Source organism: Channa argus, chromosome 9 (assembly GCF_033026475.1).
Source record: "Channa argus isolate prfri chromosome 9, Channa argus male v1.0, whole genome shotgun sequence".
In the NCBI taxonomy this organism is placed as follows: Eukaryota; Metazoa; Chordata; class Actinopteri; order Anabantiformes; family Channidae; genus Channa; species Channa argus.
In genome coordinates, this window is record NC_090205.1 from 6,451,963 (window position 1) to 6,478,408 (window position 26,446).

The following is a 26,446-nucleotide window of genomic DNA, read 5'->3' on the forward strand; positions in this document are numbered from 1 at the left end:
TTCCACCTGTTATATGTACCTGTTCTTCAGCACTGTCTATAATAACTTGATCTGCTTCTGTCTTTGCCATGAACCAGACTTACAGGAAATCAAGTCCTGTAACAGGAAAAACTGAACATGCTCCATCCTGCAGGACACATTTTCTTTGAAACATACATAAAAATTAGTCAGTCAGTCTGTGCCAAAGTAAAAACACACTTAATCAGCACAGAATTGGTTTTCTACACAGTCTCTGACTAAGAACTTATTTTTCCATTTTATCTTCTGACTAAATGACAAATTGTTCATTTGATGTAGGTCATTCACACAGTCTTACATTTTAAACTTGTACAAACTCAATGGCAGATTTAGCAGAAGTATTTCACACACAGTAGCTTTTCCCAACAAATATGTTGATCTAGATGATTTTTAAAATATAGATTAGCTCATCATTTTACCACAGAGATCTTACAGTGTGGGGCAGTAACCACAGAGCTGAGTCACTGTGGTCAAACTCTGAAACCTGTTCAGCTGCTCAGTCATTTCAGTGATGCTGCCATGCAGCTGATTTCTCTCTTCAGACACATAGAAAAGCTTGTTGTTGTTCAGTAATGCAGACTATTTTTTAGACTATTGTGCATATTTCTTGGAGCAGGTGTTTGAGGACAGTTTTTTAATGGTGCTGCTTGTTATGAAATGTGACTGGTTTAAATATCATCTACAGAACATTTATTTCAGAGTTTTTACATGTGTGTTTGGCAACAAAGGTTTTTATACTGATGACTAAACTTTGTCACCAACCTAAAAGATGATGCATTTAAAGAAAACAAAAGAAAATCTCATCATGCTGATAATCTGAGACGGTGGACTGAAGGTGATGAAAGCTGGTGGTGATACAAACAGATGATGAGGGCAGAATAAAATAGTAACTAATGAAGTTCGGGTGAACACACCTGAGTGTAGAGGACAAGTAGGGACGTGACAAAGAGATGTATAAGATGTATTAGGCAAAGTCAACTTATCCGGGCTGACAGTGAACAGACACTCACTGACACATATTTCCTCAACTGCTCGTAAAGTGACCAACTGTCTCCTGGAAGATCAGCTCTGCAGCATTGACTGGACTTCCTGTAAGTGATGAAGGGCTTGTTGGTTTTTGGTTTCAGTCTGACACTTCTTTAGCTTTTGAGGAAGTTTCAGCTGTGGACAGTTCTTTACTACACAACAAGCCTTCACACAGTTTCATTCACATTAAACATAGTTTGACATTCTGCTTAAAATGGTTTGTGGCATCATTATAAAAGACTTTTCTTCTGACACACAAGTCAGAATTCACATGGTAACAAGAGGTCCCTGTTACACACAAACAGTTTTTAGACATTTGAACAAACACTGCTGTTGTTTCATTTACAAGATAAAAGACACGTAATAAAGACGTGAGAACACAAAATTAGACAGTTAATTATGGTGTTTATTGGTGACCCAATGTTTGGTAGACTATCAGAAAGTTTAGAAAAATTGCTGCACAAAAGGCCGCGTTCCAAAAACATAGTTTATGTCTTGCTTCCAATGCTGCATCATTTCTTTAGCATGACATCACAAAAAGTGCTTCCGGCTTTTCCCTTCAGTCGCTGACACAGTGAAAGGTGTTCTGCACGTTTTTACGCCGGACGGCCTTCCTGCCACATCCCTCCCATTTTATCAGGGCTCAGCCCTTGGTGGTCGGATTCAAACCTGCGGCCGGTCGCTTTTTTCAGCACATGAAGTGGTTAAAATCATCTTTACCCGCTGCATTAGTGATGTTCACTGTTAATGCAGGAATAATATCATTTTGTTTTTAGTTTTAGAAAAATAGCAGAATGATAAAGCATTATACATGTAAACTACAGCTGAGCCGCCTTCTCACAGATCCAGTTCATAGTAGCGTCACATGACCGGTCGTTCCAGTTTTCTTCTGGGTACCTTCCAGTTCTGATCTGTGCACAGTCTTCCTCACCCCACTTTACGTCTCCACCACCATTGTCAGGCTGCTGTTTTTCCCAGTTACTAACAGATAAAACAAGAGAATCACAACACTGTAATGACTGCTGCCTTAAAATGAAGCAAACTGTAAGTAACTGTTGCTTATCACTTGACTTCTGTCTGGATAAAGGTACAGTACCTAATTAAAAACAAGTTTAGTGTACTTTTGTAAATTAAAACACATATGTTCTTCCATTCAATTATGTTAAATGGATTTCGAATGTTCTACTTTTGACATACTTACAATAAATGCAAATATAAATCTACTAAAATACACTTAACTGGACTTCACTTTGCTATTCTGCGACACCATTAAAGTGCACTGAAATATATTTAAATACACAATTTTAATAACTTAATATAATAAAAACTATGTAATAAAATATTTAGTACATACAGAATAGGTCCAAAGTATCTCTAATAATATTGACACAAATAGTGTTGTGGTGATAATGTTTTGTAGAATCACTGCACGTCCACGGTTTTATTAGCATTCACATAAAGTCCAACATGAACATTCAAACCCAACAGAACATGCTCATATATCATTTTAGTGATTTTAACTACTAATAAACTCATTGTTAGCACAGCTAAACACTGTTAATCTGACAATATCTTCAAAGCACGTTTAAAAAATTCCCTAACTACATTTCTAAGTGTAATTACTAGCTGGTACTAAACAGAATATGTCCTTTTTTTTACTTTTTTCATGTGTGTGGAGCTTCGGGGAGATTTTTTGTTTTGTTTCTTAATTATCTGCAGCATTAGCTGCAAACATGACATTTATCTAGTAAATCAAATATAATAAAAGAACAGGTCTAATAACAGAAAGAATTTTCTGTTATCAGTCTGTAAGTTAGTGTAAATCTCTTGTGCCCAAACACTTTTTCCCAACGGATTTTATTCTTGAAATGTTTTACACTGCTGTAGTGATATGTCACAACAATAGAGAGTAAAATTAAGACTTAAAAAACATTGGATGGATGTGGTCATAGTTACATTGCAGATGCAAATTGGTAAAACCGAATTAAATGACCTATAAAGGATGATGTGTTATTATGGATGAGAGAGTTTTCAGCACATAAAGTGGTTAAAATCATCTTTACCCGCTGAAACATTAGTGATTTTTACTGTTAATGCATGAATAATTATAATTTAGTCATCTCTTTCTGCATGAGTTATTTTACTTTTGGTACTTTAAGTATATTTGTTTATTAGCACTTTTACTGAAGTGTTTAAAATACAAACAGATTCTTTTTTTTCTTTGTCAGTAACTCAGACTGATAATCACAGAAATGTATTTGTTAGTGAATTTCTACTTTTAAACAAGTGCATCTTCAGGCTACTTGAATATTGAGTTTACAGATGCTACTGTGCGTCTGCCACCATTGCAGGACACTGTAGCTACTGCAGAGCAAAGATATGTTTGTTTTTCTCTATTCATATGATTCACACTGAAATTCTTTCAGTAAGGTGCTGGTTCAAAAGGATGCTCCTGTTACAGGCTACAGTTTGTGCTGCTGAAACTAATTTATGTCCAACCTCAGAGTCATTGAAGATCCATCAACCCATTTCCAGGTGCCTTCTTCTTCACTGTCAGTCAAACCAATCCAGGTATCTACGGTGATGAAGCCTGAGATGAATTTCTGTATGAAAGCAAAAACAAATTATTAAAAAGTTAGTGTTCACATTTACCTTTGTCATTGATCTCAGTGTCCTCAAACATCCACACTGTACCTGTTCTTCAGCACTGTCTATCACAACTAGATCTGCTTCTCTGTCTTTGCAGTCCTGTCTGCCTCTTTTCCAAGAACCAGAGACACGGGAGATGAAGTAACAGGAAAAATGTAAAATTTTCCATCCTGCAGGACACGTTTTCTCTGCAACATATATTAAAAATGTAAAACATACTTTTCAAACATACTAAATTGGTTTACTTATGGTGGTGGTGCTCACTTTTATGTTCACCACAGTGACCTTACACTGTGTGTGTACTTACTCTGAAGCCTGTTCAGCGCTTTAGTCATTTCAGTGAGTCTGACATTCAGCCGGTTTCTCTCTTCAGACACATCGGAGAGTTTCTTATCAATGGCCTGGAGACACTGGGTCAGGTTGTCTTTTATAATGGAAAAATCTGCAGCTGAACCTCGATCTAAGTTACGGTCTGAAACAGATAAAACAACGAAGTTCACATTATTTTTATATTTTTACATGACATGAATAATTTTCTCAATTTCTGTTTTCAGTTAGAATTAAAACATATACATTTCTATTTGTAAAGCAAAACCACATGTTAAAATTGCAGCATAGAAGCTCACGCACAGTTTGAGCCAAATATTTTGGGCACCAGATGCAATTCTTACTGCTATTACTGTAATAGTGCATCACTGAAACGAATATGTTTAACACAGTTTATATCATCAAATTATATCACAAAGTTTTACATGAGATATTGTTTTACTTTTTTCATTGCTCAACATAAAAATAATGTAATTGGAATTTTAAAAACTCAAAAGCAGTATAAGACGAGAATACGGTTGAGATATAACAGTGAGTAAAAAACTACCTGTGAACCAGACTCACAGTAAACACCAAAGCCGAGTCGAACCAGCAGGAAAACACTCAGCAGCCCCAAACAGAGAACAACAGCTCTATAAAATCTTCTGTCTGAGCTCCTGGGACCTGAACAGAGAAAAGACCAGTGAATATGATACAACAGTAATAATGATATTTTAGTCTTTCAGTGTCTGTATAATACTAAATTACCTGTTTGTGACATTTTTGAATCATCAAACTTGTCATGTTCAGCATTTACATTCATCTCCTGCATGTTTGGAAGAAAGTAAATGGCAACTTAATTACTGAAGATCAGCTCTGCAGCAGAAGTGATGCTACGTGTAAATGAGGAAACTTCTGTTCTTTTGAAATTTTACAGGAAATCACATCAACATATAGTTTGTGTGTTAATTATCCATCATTCATCACATCAGTTGTTAGCAGGAAATCAATCCACCAAAACAAGCAACACACACACACGCCTGGGTATGATTATGTAATATTCTTATCTAAACATTTTAATCTGTATCGACTGCAGAACACATGGTTCCTTCCTGCAGAGTGGTGCTGTTGCTTTTATCTTGTTGATTACTTGATTAATTACTTGTTGCCTTAGCTCGGTACTGAGTATGTTCATATATGATATAAGGTGAACTGATGAGACTGGCAAAGGGATTAAGTGGAAATATTGTCAGTCTTTAACCAAGCTTTTGACACTGACCGCATAACCATTGAACAGTGGAATCAGCTAATAATCTGTAATCTGCCTCCTAATCTGCCTTCTCTGCTTAAGACCTCGGTAATGTGAGTTTTTGCTTGACTGTCTGATCCTCTGAATCCCTGACTATTACAGATTCTGAGCTCTGCCTCTGGCTCTCTGTTTTCTGGATAATTGGATTTGGATTCTGTGTTGTTCTGTATTATTGATATTTAACTGAAGCACGAGAAGTGGATGATACGCCGACGTAGTAAAGTGTCATTTTAACAATGTCCACTTCCTCCTTCCTACACACAACTCATCAGCCAATAGAATTCACTGCCACAGACGAAAATAGGTCAAAATCCAGGCTGGTTTAGACAATCAAGACCAAGAACTAGGACTGCAGACAGCAGAGATCAGGTAGTTTATACAATGAGCCTGAGGTGCAAATGACCGGCAATGAACAAACAGATAACACAGCAACAGCAGTAAGATGCAAATCAACTAACAGATCATAAAAAGTCATAAAAACAAGCTGCATTCTCAAAACAGAAAGTCAGAATCATGACACTGACACAATGGAGGAGGAAACAGTACAGTGTGAAAATAGAGAAAAGAGACAAACACATACACAGCGTGAAATGTGTGAAAGGTAAAGAGGCTTATTTAGACTCGTACAGGGCCATAACAGAACTCTTGTGTTAGTTTCTATTTTATTCAGCTGTGGGCAGATGATTTAACAACAAGAAGGCATCACTCCATGGTGATTATCTCTCTTTTACCCTGCCACACTCCGCAGCGTCAGCAGTGGTAAAGGGGGTTGAGCTGCTAAAGCCAAAAATAGCATCGTCCTGAAGCTGATTGCATGTTCAGGCAGTTTTAGAGACAACATGTTAGCACACAACATGAACTTTCCTAAGCTACAGCTGCCTCTAATATTATAATGAAAATTAGTTTGTAACTCGTTTTTTAATTCATCATTTGTTATTTCATGCATAGTCAGTGTTGAACTGAGAGGCTGCAGATAAGTGCTCCAGCTGATCTGACACCAAAACCAGTCACTCATGTGCAGAAAACATGGCAGCAGCCTGTGACAAATAAAAACTCATTATAATAACTAACCTAGTTGCTAGTTGGCATCTGCTTCATACCAGTGAGAAACTGTGCAGTTGCTGATACCTGCACTTAATTAATTAACTAATGCAGTGCTGCAAATGCATGTTAACTAGTGAAGGGACTGATATTTCAGTAGTTAGTTAGTTGTGTGCAGACATCTAGTAGTGCAGTTTATTCAAGGTTGGTTTGGTTTTAACAATTTAACCAGTGGATATTTTAAACCTACTAGTAGGGTCTGTGAGGCATTAAAGAAAACGAATAGATGCTTTTCTATTTTGAAACTCACTAGTTAACTAGTAATGTGAAAAAGGCTTCAGCTAGTTAACTAGTGAGCATTTTGGCCTTTACTAGTTAACTAGTTCTTTCACTTTAACTCATTAGTGCTCTCACTAATGAACCAGTAAGCTTTTTTTTTCAACTAGTATTTTATTAACATCTGAATTTACAGTAATGGACCATACAACAAAAATTCCACTACAGCAGGTGCAGGCATCACAAAAGTTAAAAAGGAAGTTGCGTTTCACTAATTTATAAGAATCAAGCTTTTTTCCTGTGGAACCAGCTCCCAATCTCTATTCGGGAGGCAGACACCCTCTCTAACACCTTCTTTTTTGATAAAGCTTACGGTTAGAGGTGGCTCAGTCTCTCTGAACCAGGTCTTAGTTCTGCTGCTAGAGGCTTAGGACTGTTGGGGGACTGTTGGGGGACCCCCCAACAGCTTCTTCTCTTAAAGGACGTTTTTCTTTTCCTCTGTTGCCTAGGATTTGCTCAAGGGGAGTTTGTTGGGTTTCTTCTACCAATCTTTATAGTATTGACTTTATTAAGTAAAAGTGCCCTGAGATGACTATGTTGTGAATTCGCGCTATATAAATAAAGTTGATATATGATCTATTTAACTAATGCACACATTTGGCAAACTAGTAGAGGAAATTTACTCTTGATAGCATAATAAATGCCCACATGACTTGTCACATGCCTAAAGGTTGAAACGCTCTGCATTCCTGATACATCGCTACCAGTAGTGTACTGCAAACATACCTCAGTGAAAAAGAAGGACACTTTAAAAGCCTACATCTGTATAAATTGGACATTAAATTCAGTTAAGACCACTGCACATCACAATTAAACCTGTACAACAGCACAAATAGTTTGGAACAAATTACTTATGAAAAGCAGACTCACAGTGGATACTGAGGCTGATGAGTCCAGCCAGCAGGAACACAGTTTCATAAAACCTCCTCTTCTCTGGGAATCTTGGACCTGGACATAGAAAATACCAGTAAATACAGTTAATTATGAAAGTAGGACCACATGATAATACTGTATAAAGCTGGGTGAAGCTCATACTCTGTCTAAATAAGGATTCCTTATTCCTTATTATAGGTTCACAGGTAGACTGAAAACTGTCAAGTTCTGCATTTAAATTCTAACTTCTGAGGAAGTTGCTGAGGTACTAAATAGCTTATTGTTTTAGCAGTATTGCTACATCACAGCCAGATGGTTGGGGGTTTCATGTCCCCAGCTGGCTGTTGCCTTTCTTTGTTTGCATGTTTTCCATGTGCTTAATTGATGACTCTAAATTGCCCATAGGTGTGAATTTGAGTGTGAATGGTTGTGTGTCTGCATCTCTCTGTGCTGGTACTGAGACAGACTTGAGACCTGTCCAGGGTGGACCCTGCATCTCACCCTATGACAGCTGGGATAGACTCCAGCCTTCTGTGACAAAATCGCGGTTCAGATGATAGAATGATGGATTTGGATTATTTATTTGTGTGTTTGTTAACAGTGACTGCTTGTCATCAGAGACAGAAAACTACCCAATTCAGTTCTAGATGTAGTGTGGTGTGTCTCAAATAATGTTGCTTAGTATAGAAACCTTCTGCTCACAACTTGTCACTTCCTGTGAAGCTCAGCTTCTTCAAAGAGTAAAACCAACTTTCATAACTTACATGAACTGCAGTCAAAGCTGCAGAGCTGATCACCTTATGATTCATGGAGGAAATATATGTCAACTTTGAATATGACAAGTCTGTTCATTCGAGATCTTCAACAAATCAGACAGGTGAGAATGTTCAATCAGAATTGATGCTGACACACAGAGTGAAGAATGAATCTGTTATCATCTGTTATTACTAATGAATCATTGACTGTATGTTTGGTAGGACACAGGGTGGCAGACTGAGCTGTGTCTAAATATACATGATCATCTGGTCATACTGTCACATCATTGACTGTGTTTACTGGTCTTTTTCTGTTCAGGTCCCAGGAGCTCAGAGAGGAGGTTTTATGGAGCTGCTGTTCTCTGTCTGGGGCTGCTCAGTGTTTTCCTGCTGGTTGGACTCATCAGCCTCGGTGTCCACTGTGAGTCTGGTTTTATAGTTAAAATCTGATTCAACTTTTGATTTTAAGAAGCATTATTCCATTCTGAAAGACATTTTAAAATCTTGTTTGTGTCATGATCTGGCCCTCATACTCACTTCCTGTCTTTTATTTTGTACCCTTTTTCTCCACCTCCTTTTCCGAGGTTGTTTCTCCACCTTTACCACTCGTCAACATTCACAATTGTTTTTACCTGTTCCCCTGCCTTTTTAAACCAAGCTCTCCCCTTTGTCCCCTGTCATATCATTGTCTCTGTTACCCTGTCCTCCAGGTTAGTTGTCTCATGGTTTTTGGACTTTTTCATGTTGGCTTCTGTTACCTGCATCTATGGTTTTTGGGCTCTTAACTCTGTTCAGGTGATTTCTGTTACCGGCATCTTGGTCTGAGGTTTGGTTATTGTTTTGTCTTTATTTTAGCTCTGTCTCATAGTTTTCGTTGTTAAACCAGTTGTCACCCGGTTTATTTGTCATGTCACTTCTCCACCGGCTTAGTTAGTGCTCACGTACATTTCCTCATCTGGTTTCCATTCAGATGCACCTGTTATTTTGACCCAGTCTTTTGATTAGTTATTTTCTGATTTGTGTCCCCTTTATAGTCTCTGTTTATAATCTGTAAAAATCCTTTAGGTAGTTTTGTCGTCCTTGTTTGAGTGATCTTTAGTTCCCCACTTTGAGTTTGTTCATGTAAAAAGTTGTATTCTCTGTTTACCAAGCCTAGTCTCTGTTTAATTCATCTCTTGTTGTTTCCTTAAATAAAATTACTTATATCTTACATCCCTCTCACTGCGTTGCTTTTGGGTCCTCATACAAACATTATGACTCAGATTTTAATATGTTACTTTTAGGTTTTACATTTGGCACAAATGTTTTAACTGTAAAAACACATCATTGACTATAAAACCAGACAAACTGGAACAAATATTTTGAAATTTAGTCTTAAAATTTCAAACGTTTGCAGTTCTTGTTGTTGCTTATTTTGAACAATCTATAAGATTTAAGATTGCAACATTGACTAAAAAGACAAAGTTCTAACTTAAACAGGAATAATTCATCCAGCTATTCAACAGACAAACAGAAAGTTCATCTGCACTTAAATTTTAACACAATCAAACTATTTCATCAAAGTAAACATGGATTGTCACATTAAAAGTCACTATAGCAGGTGTTTTTGTTTATACAGCAGTATCATTTATTTGCTTGATTTCCATAAGACTATGACAGCAGTAATAGATATAGGCAAAGCTCTTAATGCTACCTACCTTACTCGATTCTAATGAGAGTTGAAAACACAAGTGTCACACCGGCTCAGACATTCATGGACGACTGATGAAAATAGGGAACTATACTGTACTACTATACAAGTAACCCCAGTGTGAAGGGTCACATACAGAGGATGTGGGACCTATGGACCTATGGACCTATGGACCCGACATGTAGACCAGGAGTGGTCTACATGTCGGGTTTCAAAGCATCTCACGAGCACTTTCCAAGTAGCTCGTCAAAGACTTGATGAATCCTACATAAATTTGAAAACTTGATTAGTCAATTCTGAGTGGTCACTCAGCAAACCCACTTACATGTACGGATGTAGTCAGTGAACGTGTCATGGGTTCTGCGGTATCCTACTGGGGGCATTTCGTCATGAATGTGGTGTGTTTATTTCATAAAAAGGCTCATTAAATCCTACCTGTGGTTCGTCTTTTAAACCACCAGGCTGTCAGGATCTTGTTGCACTTCCTGTCCCTGGACTTTTATTTTGTGGCCCCTTCTCCTTACTTCCTGTCCCTGGTTCTTTTCACCCAGCTTTACCCTCGTTGTCCCTCATTGTTTGCACCTGTCCCACCCTCTATTTAAGTTCAGTCTTCCCTTCACTCCCCTGCCAGATCCTTGTTGTTGTTAATGTGGTCTCTGCCATTGTGGTTACTGTCTTCCTCGTTGTCATTATCCTCACCAACCCCACAGTAGACTCTGGACTTTTGGTAAAGCCTGAAACTTATGTTTCTTGAACTCTTGGGAGATCTGGACTCTAGCATCTTGGACTCCAGCATCTTGGACTTTGGTATCCTGGACTCTGTGTTTCCTGTGTGGTCTTGGTCTGAGGTTTGCCTTTTGTTTAATTCAGTATTTTGGTCTAGTCCCTAGTTTTCTCCGCTTGTTTTATCCTGGTTTTTTCATGTATAGGTTTGCTCGTGTGCTCTTCAGTTTGCCAGTGCTTTATGTTGAGTTTTTGTGACTGCCTCCCCTTAGTCCTTGTGTTTGTGCTCCCCCAACTCTGTTACTTTGGTATTGTTCCCTTCCAGTGTGTTTAAGTTGTGCTCCGTTTTACTTTATTCATTATTACGTGTTATCCTTTGTTCAGTAGTTCGTCCATTGATATTTCTTAGTCCCCTTAACCTTACCCTTGTGTTTACCCGCTTTAGTGGTTTAACGGTTATCTGTGCCTTATTTATTCAGTAGCCTGTTAGTTCTTTCATTTCCAAGTCTAACTTGTCCCCTGAGCCTTAGCTGTGTTTATTCTGGTAATTCTGTTCCCCTCTTGTTGTCAAGTTAACCCCTTTCGTGTGCTGGTCCTGTTCACCACTTACATCTGTCAATAAAAGCCCCTTATTTGCGATCCCTCTTACAGTCTCTTCACTTGGGTCCTCCCTTAACCTTAACGTGACAGTAGGATCTGGCCAAAAATTGGACCCTGAGACGTGTAAGAGGCAAACCATGAATCTGTCTGAGGCAAGGGAGTTATGGCTTCAGGTTAGGGAGCAATCAGACTCTCAAGATTACTTTTTTGAAGACCCCAGTCCTCGTTATTCGGTTAGGTACATTGATCCCTATTATTTCAAGGGCCTCAGGTGTAGGAGAATCACCAAACCTCAGACCAAATCACTTGTCCCTGACTTCCCTCAGTCTGTCAATATTCCTGAGGGTGTTTCCGGGCCGGCTGACACGCCCTCTGTCCCTGACTCTACCCCAGAGTCTGCCACAGCACCGCCTGCCCTTAGGCCGGTCTGCGGCCCACCTGTTCCTGTTTTGGCTCCCCTAAAGTCGACTCAATCTATACCTGAGGTGTCAGCTCTTGTTTCTGGGCTGGCTTCATGTCCGGTTGACGCTCTCCCCCACTCACTCCCGAGCAAGTCTGACCAGTTTTCCACAGAGCCACAGGTTGTTGGGCCCTCCATGCACAGGAGACGCTCAGCAAGACGTCGAAGGGCCCAGCACGGCAGCTGTTCCGAAACCCCAAGCAAGCAACCTCTCTCTAGCACCACCTCTGAATCTAGCACTCCAGCTATGTCAGCCCAGGAAGCTAGGGAGAGGGCGGAGTTCGAGTTGATCGACAAACTGCTGACTGTACTCAAGGTAAGGCTAAAGGCCTCCCTCCACGACCCTGCTTCTAGCTGTGCTATTGTTCAACGTATGGAGGACCTTATTCTGTCCCGGCCATGGCTACGGGAAATGGGGGCTGCTATCATGCATTTGGGCAGTCTAAGGGAATTTCGGGCCATGCTGGGGGCCCAAATCCCCTCGCCTGTCCATGTTGTGGTTCTACCTGGACCTGAACCTGCCTCTACTGTCCCAGCTCCTGCCTCTGGCCGGGTCAGCATCTCACACGGCCCTGGCTCTGCACCTGTCCCTGTTTGCCCAGATCTGGTCCAGAGGTCTGGGTCAGCCACCACTCCACCTGCTCCTGTTCCGGGTCGCGTCGACGCCGCCACCTCGGTCCAACCCCCCGGGAGAGTCGACGCCGCCACTACGGTCCAACCCCCCGGGAGAGTTGACACGGCCTCTGGTGATTCTGCTCTGGCTGTTCCTGTCACGGCGCCGAGGTCGGCGACCGCACGTCTGGTTCCTGTTCCTGTCGCGGCGCCGAGGTCGGCGACCGCTCGTCTGGTTCCTGTTCCTGTCGCGGCGCCGAGGTCGGCGACCGCTCGTCTGGTTCCTGTTCCTGTCGCGGCGCCGAGGTCGGCGACCGCACGTCTGGTTCCTGTTCCTGTCGCGGCGCCGAGGTCGGCGACCGCACGTCTGGTTCCTGTTCCTGTCGCGGCGCCGAGGTCGGCGACCGCTCGTCTGGTTCCTGTTCCTGTCGCGGCGCCGAGGTCGGCGACCGCTCGTCTGGTTCCTGTTCCTGTCGCGGCGCCGAGGTCGGCGACCGCACGTCTGGTTCCTGTCGCGGCGCCGAGGTCGGCGACCGCACGTCTGGTTCCTGTCGCGGCGCCGAGGTCGGCGACCGCACGTCTGGTTCCTGTCGCGGCGCCGAGGTCGGCGACCGCACGTCTGGTTCCTGTTCCTCTCGCGGCGCCGAGGTCGGCGACCGCACGTCTGGTTCCTGTTCCTGTCGCGGCGCAGAGGTCGACGACCGCTCGTCTGGTTCCTGTTCCTCTCCCTGTCCCGGCGCCGAGGTCGGCGACCGCTCGTCTGGTTCCTGTTCCTCTCCCTGTCCCGGCGCCGAGGTCGGCGACCGCTCGTCTGGTTCCTGTTCCTCTCCCTGTCCCGGCGCCGAGGTCGGCGACCGCTCGTCTGGTTCCTGTTCCTCTCCCTGTCCCGGCGCCGAGGTCGGCGACCGTTTCTCCCATCTCTGTTTGTCCTGTTTCTATGTGCCCAGGTCCAGCTCCTGATTCTGATCCTACTCAGGCGCCTGCCTTTCGACCGGTCAGTGCTCCGCCGGGCCCCGATGCCGATCCTGCTACAGCACCTGCCTCCAGGTCACTCGATGCCTTGTCCGGCCTCGACACAAGTCCTGCTACGGCACCTGCCTCCGGGTCGCTCGCAGCCTCGCCCGGCCTCGACTCTGGTCCGGGCTCTGTTCCTGTTCTGGTTCCTGTTCCTGGCGCCGGGTCGGCCGTGGTCCGGCCTGGCTCTGTTCCTGTTCCTGGCGCCGGGTCGGCCGTGGTCCGGCCTGGCTCTGTTCCTGTTCCTGGCGCCGGGTCGGCCGTGGTCCGGCCTGGCTCTGCTCCTGTTCCAGGCGCTGGGTCGGCCGTGGTACGGCCTGTTCCAGCTCCTGTTCCAGCTCCTGTTCCAGCTCCTGTTCCAGCTCCTGTTCCAGCTCCTGTTCCACGACTCCTGTACCACGGCTCCAGCCGTGGTACGGCCCACTCCTGACCCTGCTTCTGTTCCTGGTTCCGGGCCAGCCAACACTCCTTCTGGTCAATCTACCAGCCCTCCACTACCGGGTATCAGCCGACGTCGCCAGCCTCCCGTCCGGCTCACCACTGGGCCTCCCGTCCGGTCTCCGGAGGGCCTTCGCTCCTGCCGTCGCCGCCGGCCTCCCTTCCGGTCTCCGGAGGGCCTTCGCTCCTGTCGCCGCCGGCCTCCCGTCCCGTCCGGCCCCCGGAGGGCTCCTGCCGTCGCCGCCGGCCTCCCGTCCCGTCCGGCCCCCGGAGGGCTCCTGCCGTCGCCGCCGGCCTCCCGTCCCGTCCGGCCCCCGGAGGGCTCCTGCCGTCGCCGCCGGCCTCCCGTCCCGTCCGGCCCCCGGAGGGCTCCTGCCGTCGCCGCCGGCCTCCCGTCCCGTCCGGCCCCCGGAGGGCTCCTGCCGTCGCCGCCGGCCTCCCGTCCCGTCCGGCCCCCGGAGGGCTCCTGCCGTCGCCGCCGGCCTCCCGTCCCGTCCGGCCCCCGGAGGGCTCCTGCCGTCGCCGCCGGCCTCCCGTCCCGTCCGGCCCCCGGAGGGCTCCTGCCGTCGCCGCCGGCCTCCCGTCCCGTCCGGCCCCCGGAGGGCTCCTGCCGTCGCCGCCGGCCTCCCGTCCCGTCCGGCCCCCGGAGGGCTCCTGCCGTCGCCGCCGGCCTCCCGTCCCGTCCGGCCCCCGGAGGGCTCCTGCCGTCGCCGCCGGCCTCCCGTCCCGTCCGGCCCCCGGAGGGCTCCTGCCGTCGCCGCCGGCCTCCCGTCCCGTCCGGCCCCCGGAGGGCTCCTGCCGTCGCCGCCGGCCTCCCGTCCCGTCCGGCCCCCGGAGGGCTCCTCCTGTCGCCGCCGGCCACCTGCTCGGCTCCCTGCTGGGTCTCCTCCTGTCGCCGCCGGCCACCTGCTCGGCTCCCTGCTGGGTCTCCTGTCACGTCCTGGAGGGCTTCAAGCCCGCCTCCGGTCCCCCGCCACCCACCCTGCCAGAAGTTCAGTAGCCTGTTAGTTCTTTCATTTCCAAGTTTAACTTGTCCCCTGAGCCTTAGCTGTGTTTATTCTGGTAATTCTGTTCCCCTCTTGTTGTCAAGTTAACCCCTTTCGTGTGCTGGTCCTGTTCACCACTTACATCTGTCAATAAAAGCCCCTTATTTGCGATCCCTCTTACAGTCTCTTCACTTGGGTCCTCCCTTAACCTTAACGTGACACAGGCGTTGCAAAGTGTCGTCCTCATCCCCAGTCCACAGTACTGAATCCTACTGTCTGTGGATACATTAACAACTTCTTGGTGAAAACTAGTTTTAAATGTGATCTATCACACAGCTGCTGTCATAACCCTGTGTTATGTTGACTTTGTGAGATGATGTGATGGACATATAGATTGTTTTTCTGCCTTTTTAACGTGGGACGTGATAACATTACAGTTTCATACATGTTTAGTCACCCTGTCTCCTAACAGGCTAATAAGCAAAAGAACTGCAAAATCATTTTGAAGGAAACCTTTGATATTTGGGTTATATCCCACTGCAACATGTCTTGAATGACTGAATCCATATATTTACCTACAGACATGTAAACACGTGTCCATTACTCTACAGGAGTGCTCACCTGCTAAAGCACCACACCACCCCCGGTTTCTGTTCAGCACTGTAGCCAGGCTGACTAAGAGCCATAGTTCTGCTGAGCCTAGTTTTCCCTTAACTCTGAGCAGCAATGACTTCATGACTCTCTTAAGGTAACCAATTGTAGCTATTAGGGGAAAAAAATCACCAGATCCTGCCCACAAATATTACTTCATGTACAACAGTGCTAGAATCATCAGTAAGACCCCAATCCCTCTTAGACTGCTTTGTACCCATAGATCTCGCTGAGCTAACTTAAACTATTACCTCATCTATAAACCAACAACCTGTCTGCTAGACCCTATTCCAACTACACTGCTCAAGGAACCTTCACCCTTAACAGATATGTTTGTGTTAGATATCATTAATCTATCTTTAGAAACTGGCTTTATTAAACCACTACTTAAAAAACCCAGGTTTTTTCTAAAATCCTTGAAAATGTAGTTACAAAGCAATTATGCGACCACCTGTACAGGAATAATTAATGTTTGTAGACTTTCAGGCAGGATTTTGAGTTCATCATACAGATGAACAGCACTGGTACAGAAACAGCACTGGTAAAAGTCCTCAATGATCTTCTCTTGTCCTCAGATAATGAGCTAGTCTCTAGAACTAGATCTTAGTGCTGCATTTGATACCACATATCACAACATTTTATTATAGAGTAGAACATGAAATTTGCATTTACATTTAGTCAACTAGTAGATGTTTTTATCCAAAGTGACTTACAAGTGAGGTATGTGAAAAGCAGAAATCTAAGTCAAGGAGAAAACATTAAAGCAAAGTCCTATCAGAAAAGTGTCTCACGAGATGCAAGTACGAGAGAGCAGTTTTTAAAAAAAATAGATTTAAGTGCAAAGGAAGATCCGGAAGAGTTCTGTTTTCAGCAGTTCTTTGAATATTGGGAGTGAGTTTGCTGAGCGTGCAGTGTTTGGTAGCTCATTCCACCATCGTGGGATCATCGGTTTTGCTTCTTTGCGGTGCTGGGACCATCTAAGGTAATTTGTTGGTAGACCGCAGCGGACAGGAAGGATTGTAGACCTGAATGAGTGAGTTAAGCAGGAGCTGTTGAGTTAACCACCCTGTGAGCAAGAGACAGAGCTTTGAAGCTGATGTGAGCAGCTACAGGAAGCCAGTGCAGAGATCTAAAGAGTGGTGTGACATGGGTCTTTTTTGGCTGATTAAAAATGAGTTGAGCTGCCGCGCTTTGGATCATCTGCAAGGAATTTGACCGTGGATACCAGTGGCCCCATTAACAGAGCGTTGCAGTAGTCAAGACAAAATATGACCAGCGCCTGTAATTCTCCACAACTAAGGGATCAAGAGAAGGCTTCTTGAGCAGTGAGGTAATCTGGGCCTGCTTGAGTGAGGTCGGAAAAGTGCCTGTTGTGAGAGATGTGTTGATGACTTTTGTAATAGCTGGCATTAGTGAGGGTTCAACTGCTTGAAGGAGATTGGAATGGTTCAGATCCAGACAGCAGGTGGTCGGATGGTTAGAGAGGAGGAGGGCGGATACGTCCTCAGTTAGAGTTGAAAATGATGAGAGCAATGCAGCGTTGGAAGAAGTTAGCCGGATGTCATCGTCTAGAGGTAGATGGCGGAGGTGAAGGTGGTTAGATGAGTGATTTGAAAGTGGAGAACAGCTTTCTGGTGTGCGAGGTGTTGCTGAGCTTGGTCCTTGCTGAGCTCCTGGTAATATTCAATCTTTGCCCTGGTGACACTGTGCGAAACAGAACCAAGCAGATCCTGATACTGAGCAAGGGCAGATGGAATGTTGGATTTGCGCCACTTCCTCTCAGCACTCCTGAGGGTGGTGCATTGCTCACGGATCTGGTCGGTGAGCCACGGATTAGAAACGGGACGAGTGGATCTCGAAGACATGGGACAGAGACAATCCAATACACGATGAAAGTGTATTGCAGAGGCTGTCAGTGGCTGCATCTGCATCGATGATGGATAGGTCCTATGTTGGGGGAAGAGTTGCGGAGACGAGCGAAGAGAATCGGTCCGGGTTGAGAGACCTGAGGTTACGACGAAATGTTACAAGTGTGGTGGGAGAATGCGAAGGTCTAGGGATAAAGACTGTGAGTTGAATGGAGAAATGATCCGATAAGTGCAGAGGAGTGACGATGTTGTCTGTGGTGCAGGTGTACAATAGTGTAACTTTCAGGTGTCATTGATGAGAAGTCCAGTCCCACCCCCCCGACCTGATGAGCGATGCATGTGAGAGAAAAATTTGCGGAGAGCGCAGCTGGGGCGGCCGTGTTCTATGGTGGGATCCAGGTTTCTGTAAGTGCAAGCAGGTGAACAGCTGACTGTGCAGCAAAAGCTGGAATGAAGTCGGCCTTGTTCATTGCAGACTGACAGTTCCACAGGGCAAGAGAAAAAGAGGCTGGTGGCAAAGTGGTCCGAGTAAGGGTGCCCAGGTGGGAAACATGTTGTTGCAGGACAATGTCCTGCTTCTGCGGAGGAGAACAGGTGATACAAAGTGAAGAAACAGTAAAAGAAGTAAAAGAAGTTAGAAAAAAAGTGCGTTTCAATGTCGTTGCTCGATCGACTCGTGCAGGTGGACTCACTACTCTTTACACAGTCCGTCTTCACACAAGGAGGCCTCAACACAAGGGCTGACACTTCAGCCCAACAGGTGCCTTATATATGGTTTTAATTGGCTACAGCTGAAACTGCGACCCTGTTGAAACCAAACTAATTTGTGCCTTTGTTAGGTCAAAGGGTGATTACTAAGCTGAAACTATCACCAATAACAGACCAAATATCCACTTCACCATAAGAGCAAAACTTTCCACCTACAGTTCTTAACTCTAATAAAAACAGACTAAATCAGCAGACTCAAGAGAAATGACAGAAACCTCTGAAACCAACAAACAAATTTCAAACAGCACTTACTCGTTGAGTATATCTCCTGTCCTAGTTTGAAATGAAATTGGGATTAAATGAACTGCACTAGGTTGATTTAAATCTTATCTGATAAACTTCAATTTGTTTGTGTTAATGATGAATCCTCCATGTGCACAAAGGTTAAATATGGAATTCCACAGGGCTCTGTGTTAGGACCGATACTTTTTACTCTGCATATATTTCACCTCTAGGCAACATTATTAGAAAACAATCCATAAATTCCACTGCTATGCAGATGATACCCAGCTATATTTAAGATACTAACCAATTAGTCCAACTTCAAGCATGCCTATGTAGCGTATTCAAAATAGAGGCGAAGGACACCTTCTTGTTTCTCAAATCCAGAGATTTTATTTAATATTAATTGAACCAGGTTACATAAAAATCAATAAGAAACAAACAGAAGCAGATGTGAAAATATATTCGGAGCTCCGGGTCAGAGTTTTTCCCAAGCAACAACACAAAGAGTGTCAGGGCACAAAGTCTGACGTCTGACTCTCCCTCGACCCGATATTATATATAAAAATATAAGAAATATGTTGTCTAACAATATGTTTACTTTAGATAACTAGATGCCATAAACTAGATGACCAAAAATTTTGGCACCTTTGCAATTCTGTCAGAAAACGCAACATTCTCTCAGACAATTGCAGTTGCAAGTGTTTTGGTACTAACGTGCTTATTGTTTTTCTTCGCACTGGAACAACAGAAAAAACAGAGAAGAGTCAAATCTTATACAATTCCACACAGAATCCAAAAAATGCACTGGACAAATTACAACTCTGGTGGAGACACAGATTTCTGATACTGGCCACTACATTGCGCCCCAAAAATCTTTGGTAGTCACGCGATTTCATGATACCATTCACATAGTCAAGGCATCCAGTGCCAGAAGCAGAAAACCAACCACAAAACATCTTTGAACCTCCACCATGTTTGACTGCAGGGACTGTGTTCTTTTCACTGAAGGCCTCATTTATTTTTCTGTAAACAGTGCCATGATGTCCTTTACCAAAAAGCTCTACTTTTGTCTCATCTGTCCACAGTACGTTCTCCCAGAAGAATTGTGGTTTTGTCACATAAGTTTTGGCAAACTCCAGTCTGGCTTTTTTCTTCTTGCCTTTGTGTCAGCACTGCTGTCCTCCCGGGTCTCCTACCATACATAGTTGTTTGGAAGTCAATCTGCGTTGCTCTTCCATCTACATCCAGGGAGGTTAGATACAGTGCCATGGGCTGTAAACCTCTTGATGATACTGTGCACAGTGGACACAAGAACATTAAGATCTCTGGAGATGGAGTTGGAGCCTTGAGATTGTCCATCTTTTTGGACAATTTACACACTCTTTACACTTCTTTCTTTTCTCCATGCTCAGTGTGACACACAACACATAGGTTGAGTCAACTCAATTTCTCCATTTTATCTGGTTGCAAGTGTGATTACTGTATTGCCCAGCGCTGTAACTTACCACAGGTGTGTCTAAATACAAATTACTGGAGAATCAAATGCTTGAAAGGCAATTATTTCTTAAAATTTTGACAAGGTGCCAATAATTTTGTCCAGTCCATTTTTGAGCTCTGTTTGAATTTTTTTATCAACTTTTCAGCTCAGTTTTTCTGTTGTTCCAGTGCAAACAAAAACAACAAGTACGTGAATTCTAAAACATTTGCAATTGCAATTTTGCAACTGCAAAGAAGGGTTGCATTTTGACAGAATTGCAAGGGAGCTGATATATTTGGCCATGACAGTATATATATCTGTATATATATATATATATATAAATATATATACACACATATATATAATTTAGTAGTGTGTTGTATTGTAGTCATGAGGAAAATTAAACTGAATAGTCTAATATTCAATCTTCTTTATTTCAGATCATAACTCAGTGCGTTATGCAGCAGCAGAACTCTTCACTATCAAAACCAACATGACTGAGCGTTTCCAGGACTTTATGAAAGAACTGTCCTCCCTGAGTGCAGAGAGAGACCAGCTGAATTCCAGCCTTATGAAAATGACAGAAGCCAAACGCAGGTTTGAGAGGATTTGCAGACAGAGTGAGTTTGGGCAGTGAAAGAAATGGCACATGGTATCTGAGTGATGCAAGAAAATGAAAATTTGTGTAAACGCAAATATCACAAATATAAGTTTTTCCCTAAAGAGTGAGATAATGTTAAGGTACTTGGTTTTCATGCCGGTGTGATGCCAAAAAGTGATTCTATAATAGAAAACCATTCTCTTCCCTCAAAGTGGATTAGTGTTAGAGGACAAGGTGAGGTTAGTCACTGGACCCAACCCATTACCCACACTTCTGGAAATCAAATCCACATCGATTAAATAAATTATTGTAAGACCCGGAACCCAATTCATACCTGTATCTCAGGATCACTGTGTACACCAATCAGCCACGATATGGTCATCGCTTAACTCTGATCTCCAACTAAATGTTCCCATACATAGCAAGCTGTGATGCATTACATTTACCAGGTGTTGCTGTAGTAGCTAATCAGTTTGGTCACTCATCTCAGCTCATCCAGGTTGTTTTCTGTTTATAAGCAGGACCTGCAGAATGATGTGACTGAGGAAAGTGTCTCATGTGGACGTGCAAAACATGACAGAAACAACTGATATTGTCATGTGCTCCACTGTAAACAGGATAAGCAGTTGTCACAATAATGTCTGTTGATTTATGTTACAGATAAAACTTGTCCTGCTGGATGGACAATGTTCAGCTGTTTCTGCTATTTCCTCTCCAATGACGCTGGTTCTTGGACAAAAGGCAGAGAGGACTCCCGCAGTAAAGGAGCAGATCTGGTGGTCGTAGACAGCGCTGAAGAACAGGTGCAGTGTGTTTGTGTGTCCATGTTTGTGTGACAGAACAAAGAGTGAGGACTGAGGAAATAAAGGAATGTTCACCTACAGAGAAGTTGTGGATAAATGTCTGTTTCTGGTCTGTGTGATGTTGAAATGCTACGTGCTGTGAAGCTGCTGTAGCTTTTTTGTCCACGTTTGTAGAACTGAGGACAAATGAAATGAAGAATTAGTTTTTTTAAGAGGTTGGTAATCAGTGTTAATTTCATTAACCAAAACTATGATGTAAATTATTTCAAGACCATTTTTTCCTGAAATACTAAAACTAAATATTGCAAACAAAAACCATTTTACATTTTTCATCCAAAAATAAAAACTAAATGGTAATAAAAGACTATCCTATTGGCCGACCAGTAAATTTTGGGACCTGATTATAAATTAGTTTTCTGAAAAAATTTAATTTTGGTTTCTAGTCTTTCTTTAAAAACTAAACTTTTTGTATAGTTTGATTTGTAATAGTTTAGTCTCAATTTTGAGGCCACAGGCGTCGCCATCTTGTGTACAGTTACCATGGTTATAGGCATCTGTGTCTCTGCTCTGTAGAGTGATTCAGAAGCTGTGAGACCACCAATGTCTATTTTTCTGGCCTCTCTGACACAGGCTAAACATAGTTGGCTGGAGGTATTTGTCTCATTGCTTTGGTTCATGATGAGTAAGCTTCTTTAAGGTCTGTAGAATTCATTTGGACTTTAGATATGGCAATTTATTAAAATGTAACTTGCCAATTAGTTTCTCAACTAAAGTATACAGTGAGTTGATGGGGTGCACACAAGCTTCTTAAATTCACATTAAATTGCAGTGAGGAAGAATATAATCAATGCTTTGAATACAGCAAACTGAGAAATATGTAATATTGCACATAAGTATTTAACCTGTGTTTGTGTTACCTATCTGTAAACAGTGTGTGAGCAGCACCAAATCTTTATTTGTATAGCAATAACATTGTTATGTGTTATTCGCTGGGTCATGAATATTAAACACAAACACACAACTACGTCCCAAAATATTTTCAACTTTAATATTAAAACTGGGCAAATAAATAAATCTTCCCTAAATTTATAATTCAAAAAATTTGGCAACTCAAAATATGATTCGTTTAATTTTCCAAATAATTAAAGAAATACAAGTGACACACACGCTTAGTATGTGCAGCTTTACATTTCTGGTGAACCTGTATTAATTATCCCTCTTTCAGGACACTAATCACAAAAAACCTGAGGACCTATTCCATAGGTTAATGGACACACACACACACACACACACACACACACACACACACACACACACACACGAAATGAATAAAATAAAACAAACCCTGGACGATGCTTCAGAACATGGTGGCCAAAACTGTTGAGTCCTTTTCACTTTACAAAGTAGAAATAAAAGTATAAGCAGAGTCTGTATTACTAATTTATTTATTTGCATTGATACAGACGTTCCTCTCAGGCCTCACCACAGCAGAAACCTGGAGCTGGATTGGTCTGACTGATAGGGAAGAGGAAGGCACCTGGAAATGGATTGATGGAGCTTCACTGACTCGGAGGTTGGATTTGCAGCCCTGAACAGAATAAGCAATCACAGATAGTTGAGGGATCAACGGACTCCCAGAAACAAGAGGTGCAGTTAACAGCAAGTAGACAGAGTTTATATGTGTCATTTTTCTTGTGTTTTTTAGTTACTGGGAAGAAAATCAGCCAGACAATGGCGGTGGAGACACGACGTGGGGTGAGGAAGAGTGTGCACACATCAGAACTGGAAAGAAAACCGAAGAAAACTGGAACGATCGGTCATGTAATGCTTCTCTGCGCTGGATCTGTGAGAAAATGGCTCAGCACTAGTGTAAATTATGTCTAGTTGCTTTTAGTAAGATTTCTGTTGACCTTATGTTTAATGACTGTTTAGTTGTGTTTATAGCAAATATTATATTTTCTCTGTAACCTGGCCATATGACCGACTGCATGGCTGCATAACTGGGGAGGTTCTAAGTTCTGTCTAGAGAGGTGTGAAGAACATTCTGTTATGTGCAATAAATCCACAGGGGCTGTTTTTTTTTATTTCTAAGGAAGTGGTCAATCTCTATAAATCTGGGCATGAACAGGTTTTTCGTCACACTGATCTGAACGCTCTTGCAAGAGTGTTGTTGCTTTGTGATCTTCAATCAACCCTAAATTCCTAACTCATCTGGTGGATTCATTAAATATCCATGGCAGAGGTGTCAAGTATCAAAGATTCCTCCCTTCAGGTGGAGAATCTGTCATCCTGCAGTACCTTGATACTGCTCCAGTCTGAGTAGGACCCAGGCCAGTCAGAGGCAGACCTGCCCTAAATAACCTGTAGTGGTGTTTACTGATGTGCTACTTACTATGCTGCACACAAGGAAACTATTCCCAGCCCTTAACTTTCCACATTTTGTTACAGCCTCATTTCAAAATGGATCAAATTCATTATTGTCCTCAAAGTTCTACAAACCCCATAATGAAAACGTGAAAGAAGTTTGTTTGAAATCAAAGCCATCACGCCAACAAGAAGAACATATGTCACCATAATGACTTGACTCTTGTTTGACCAACTATTGAAGTCAAGTTTCTAAGTGAAATGATTGGATAAAGATATTTTTAATATTAAGATTTTATAGTTTTGGCAGTGAGCAGTTCTTTACTAAACTACAATCATTAAGAACTCAGTCATTAGTTCTGTCTCTTATTACATACAGATCAGAACATTATCCATGGGGGAAAAAGTAAGTTCAGTTTCAGAGGGTTTGTGGCATCATAAAAGCTTTTTCTTTCGACAGAAAAATCACAATTCACATGGCCACAACAGGTCCTATTAGCCTTATTGAAGGAATATTTTTAGTACAAAAATCAGGCAAAAAGAAAGATAACAAAGGCAACACAAAGAAACGACTACAAATTCAAAGTATCAACAGAACAGAGTACAAACTAAGTGTCCAGAGGTTAACACGGATGAAACATAAGTAAAACAATATCTCGCAAAATCCATGGACATAACGTTCAGTAAAAAGACACTTACAGCAAAGTGGCAGTCAGGCAGAGCAAGAGCTCCTTGAGAAACACTCGGGTCCGGTGGCCAGAAAAAAAGGAGAACAGGTAACACGAAGAGAAAACACAGCGCTCACAGAAGGTAACCGGGGCATATGATGAGGGGGGACAGGTGTGGGGAGTTGATTAGAGAGGAACAGGGAGATCCGAAACGAGGGAAGAGATAGTGAAGACCACCGGGGCAACGTGGAGCAACTTCACAGCCGTGACAGATCCCAGTTAGATACAGTTTTTAGACATTTGAACAAACACTGTGGTTGTTTCATTTACAAGATAAAAGACACACAAAGTGCACACAAATTGGGAGGCTGCAGCCAGTAACCTTCAGCTGAGTGGATGAATGGCTGCAGTGAACCAGACTGTGACTGCTGAGCCTTCTTGGTGAGGGAGCTGATGTTCTGCTCCCACTTGAGCTCTTGGTTGATTGTGGTCCCCAGACCACAAACACACAAACATCCGGGTTACTTTCAGCCCTACGTAAACATGGTTAGGTGTTGCCAACATGTTGTGGTTTTGATTAAATTCACTGATCACAGAACATACGTCACATAACTTCTTACAACTGTTGGTCAATTTTCATCTTTTTTTTACATTTTTACATATTTGTGGTTTTCATGTGTCTTGTCTCTTGTTTTTCATCTCTTTGCATTCATGTATGTTTTGCTTATAGCCAGTTTGGTAACTCAGGTTCAAAGTTGGAGCATGTTTTATTTGCGTATTTGAGTTAAATTTTTACCTTCATGCATTTGAAATTGTCCTCTGGTACCTGCAGGTTTTTAATTACAGAGACATTTTTACATTTTAGCAGTTTAGAGTTCAAGGTTTTTGATGGGGCCACCTGAGATGGTGCTCAGTGACAGGATGTGGGCAGCACTTTGCATAGGAAGAGTCTCTGAGCTGAGGTATAGAAAGGGAATAACAACACATAGTAATGTCTAATCTGCTGTGACGACACTGAACTCACGGGATAAGCTGAAAGGACAAAATGTGGGGATTCTGTGATCCAGGTCATGGTTATCTCAAAGTGGTGTTCAGTGGAACCTGGAATTCAGCTTGTAGTTCTCCAAGATGTGTCCTCTGAAAGTCTTGTTCAAGCACCAGTCCAGTTCCCACTGAACAGCACTTTTAGTGTAAAGTTAGCTCCCACTGCTTGTTAGCTGTTAGCTACACTAGCTGTAGCTGTTGACCTGCCTGCATCGGCTAACGTTATCTGCTGTAGCTAACAGTACAGAAACACTAGAAACACTGTTTGGCTGAGTAGGACAAAATCAAGAGCAAAACACCACAGCGACTCAAAGACAGGTAAAGGTGAGACTCACCTGAGGGACTGTGGCGGCGGCTCTGGGCTCCTCCGTTCAGCACTAGCTTTACTGACCGGCCCCGAAGCTTCATGTGCTCTTCACTAAACCTGAGCGCGGACTGTAAGGCAAACTGTGAGCTGAACCGTACTCTGCCTGTAAGGCTGAGCCTGGGAGCCCAAGCTGAGGGCAAACAAAACCTTCCAATATCAAATCTCCCAGATGGCAGAACAGTAGCAAAAATCCTCACGTAAAAAGACCAACACTTTGTTAAAGACTAAGCGTTTTCTCAGATAATTAGACATTTACATTTAGTTTTTTAAATCAATACATTTGCACATTATTTTACATACACACAAATATTATTTACAGTGACGGATGTGTACAGAAACACAAACACACTGAAATACAAATCTCAGCACAGACACACATGTCTGAGCACACACACACAAATCAAGTCTGTGCACTGTTCTGATACTCAGAAAACATGTGGACACCAGGCTACAGAGAAAATAAAATGAAGCATTGTTCCCTGCTAAGAAACATGCAGAAATGGAGGACAGCAGCCTGATTTCTGATTAGTTTATTTTGTTTGTATATATGTTAAGAACCTTTTGCCAGCTGTGTTATAATGCTGCACCTAATATAATAATGTGTTCTATTTTTCCTTTCTAGTCCTTTGTATGTGGCAGATTGAGCTGAATAGGTTCTGTTAATCAATGAATCCAGGTTTTTTTATATCTTATTTACCAACTGACATGTTTGCTGAGTTGTATTATTGGGCATTACCATGTATTCAAAGTATCATCAATGTGGAAGAAATCATA

At 43.0% G+C, this 26,446-nt stretch overlaps 2 protein-coding genes across 2 annotated transcripts; one reads left to right on the forward strand and one right to left on the reverse strand.

Annotated features, from left to right (window-relative positions):
- Positions 1-850: 850 nt before the first annotated feature.
- Positions 851-4,935, reverse strand: LOC137132659 (CD209 antigen-like protein C). Its single transcript, XM_067515473.1, has 6 exons — positions 4,768-4,935; positions 4,585-4,683; positions 4,001-4,165; positions 3,739-3,881; positions 3,544-3,647; positions 851-2,025 (listed from the first exon to the last, which is right to left on the reverse strand). Exons 1-6 carry the CDS (start codon positions 4,829-4,831, stop codon positions 1,863-1,865), a joined length of 738 nt encoding a protein of 245 aa, XP_067371574.1. The 5' UTR covers positions 4,832-4,935; the 3' UTR covers positions 851-1,862.
- Positions 4,936-8,322: 3,387 nt separating this feature from the next.
- On the forward strand, positions 8,323-26,397 carry LOC137132656 (CD209 antigen-like protein C). Its single transcript, XM_067515471.1, has 6 exons — positions 8,323-8,435; positions 8,633-8,734; positions 20,266-20,445; positions 21,087-21,229; positions 22,693-22,802; positions 22,935-26,397. Exons 1-6 carry the CDS (start codon positions 8,366-8,368, stop codon positions 23,095-23,097), a joined length of 768 nt encoding a protein of 255 aa, XP_067371572.1. The 5' UTR covers positions 8,323-8,365; the 3' UTR covers positions 23,098-26,397.
- Positions 26,398-26,446: the final 49 nt, after the last annotated feature.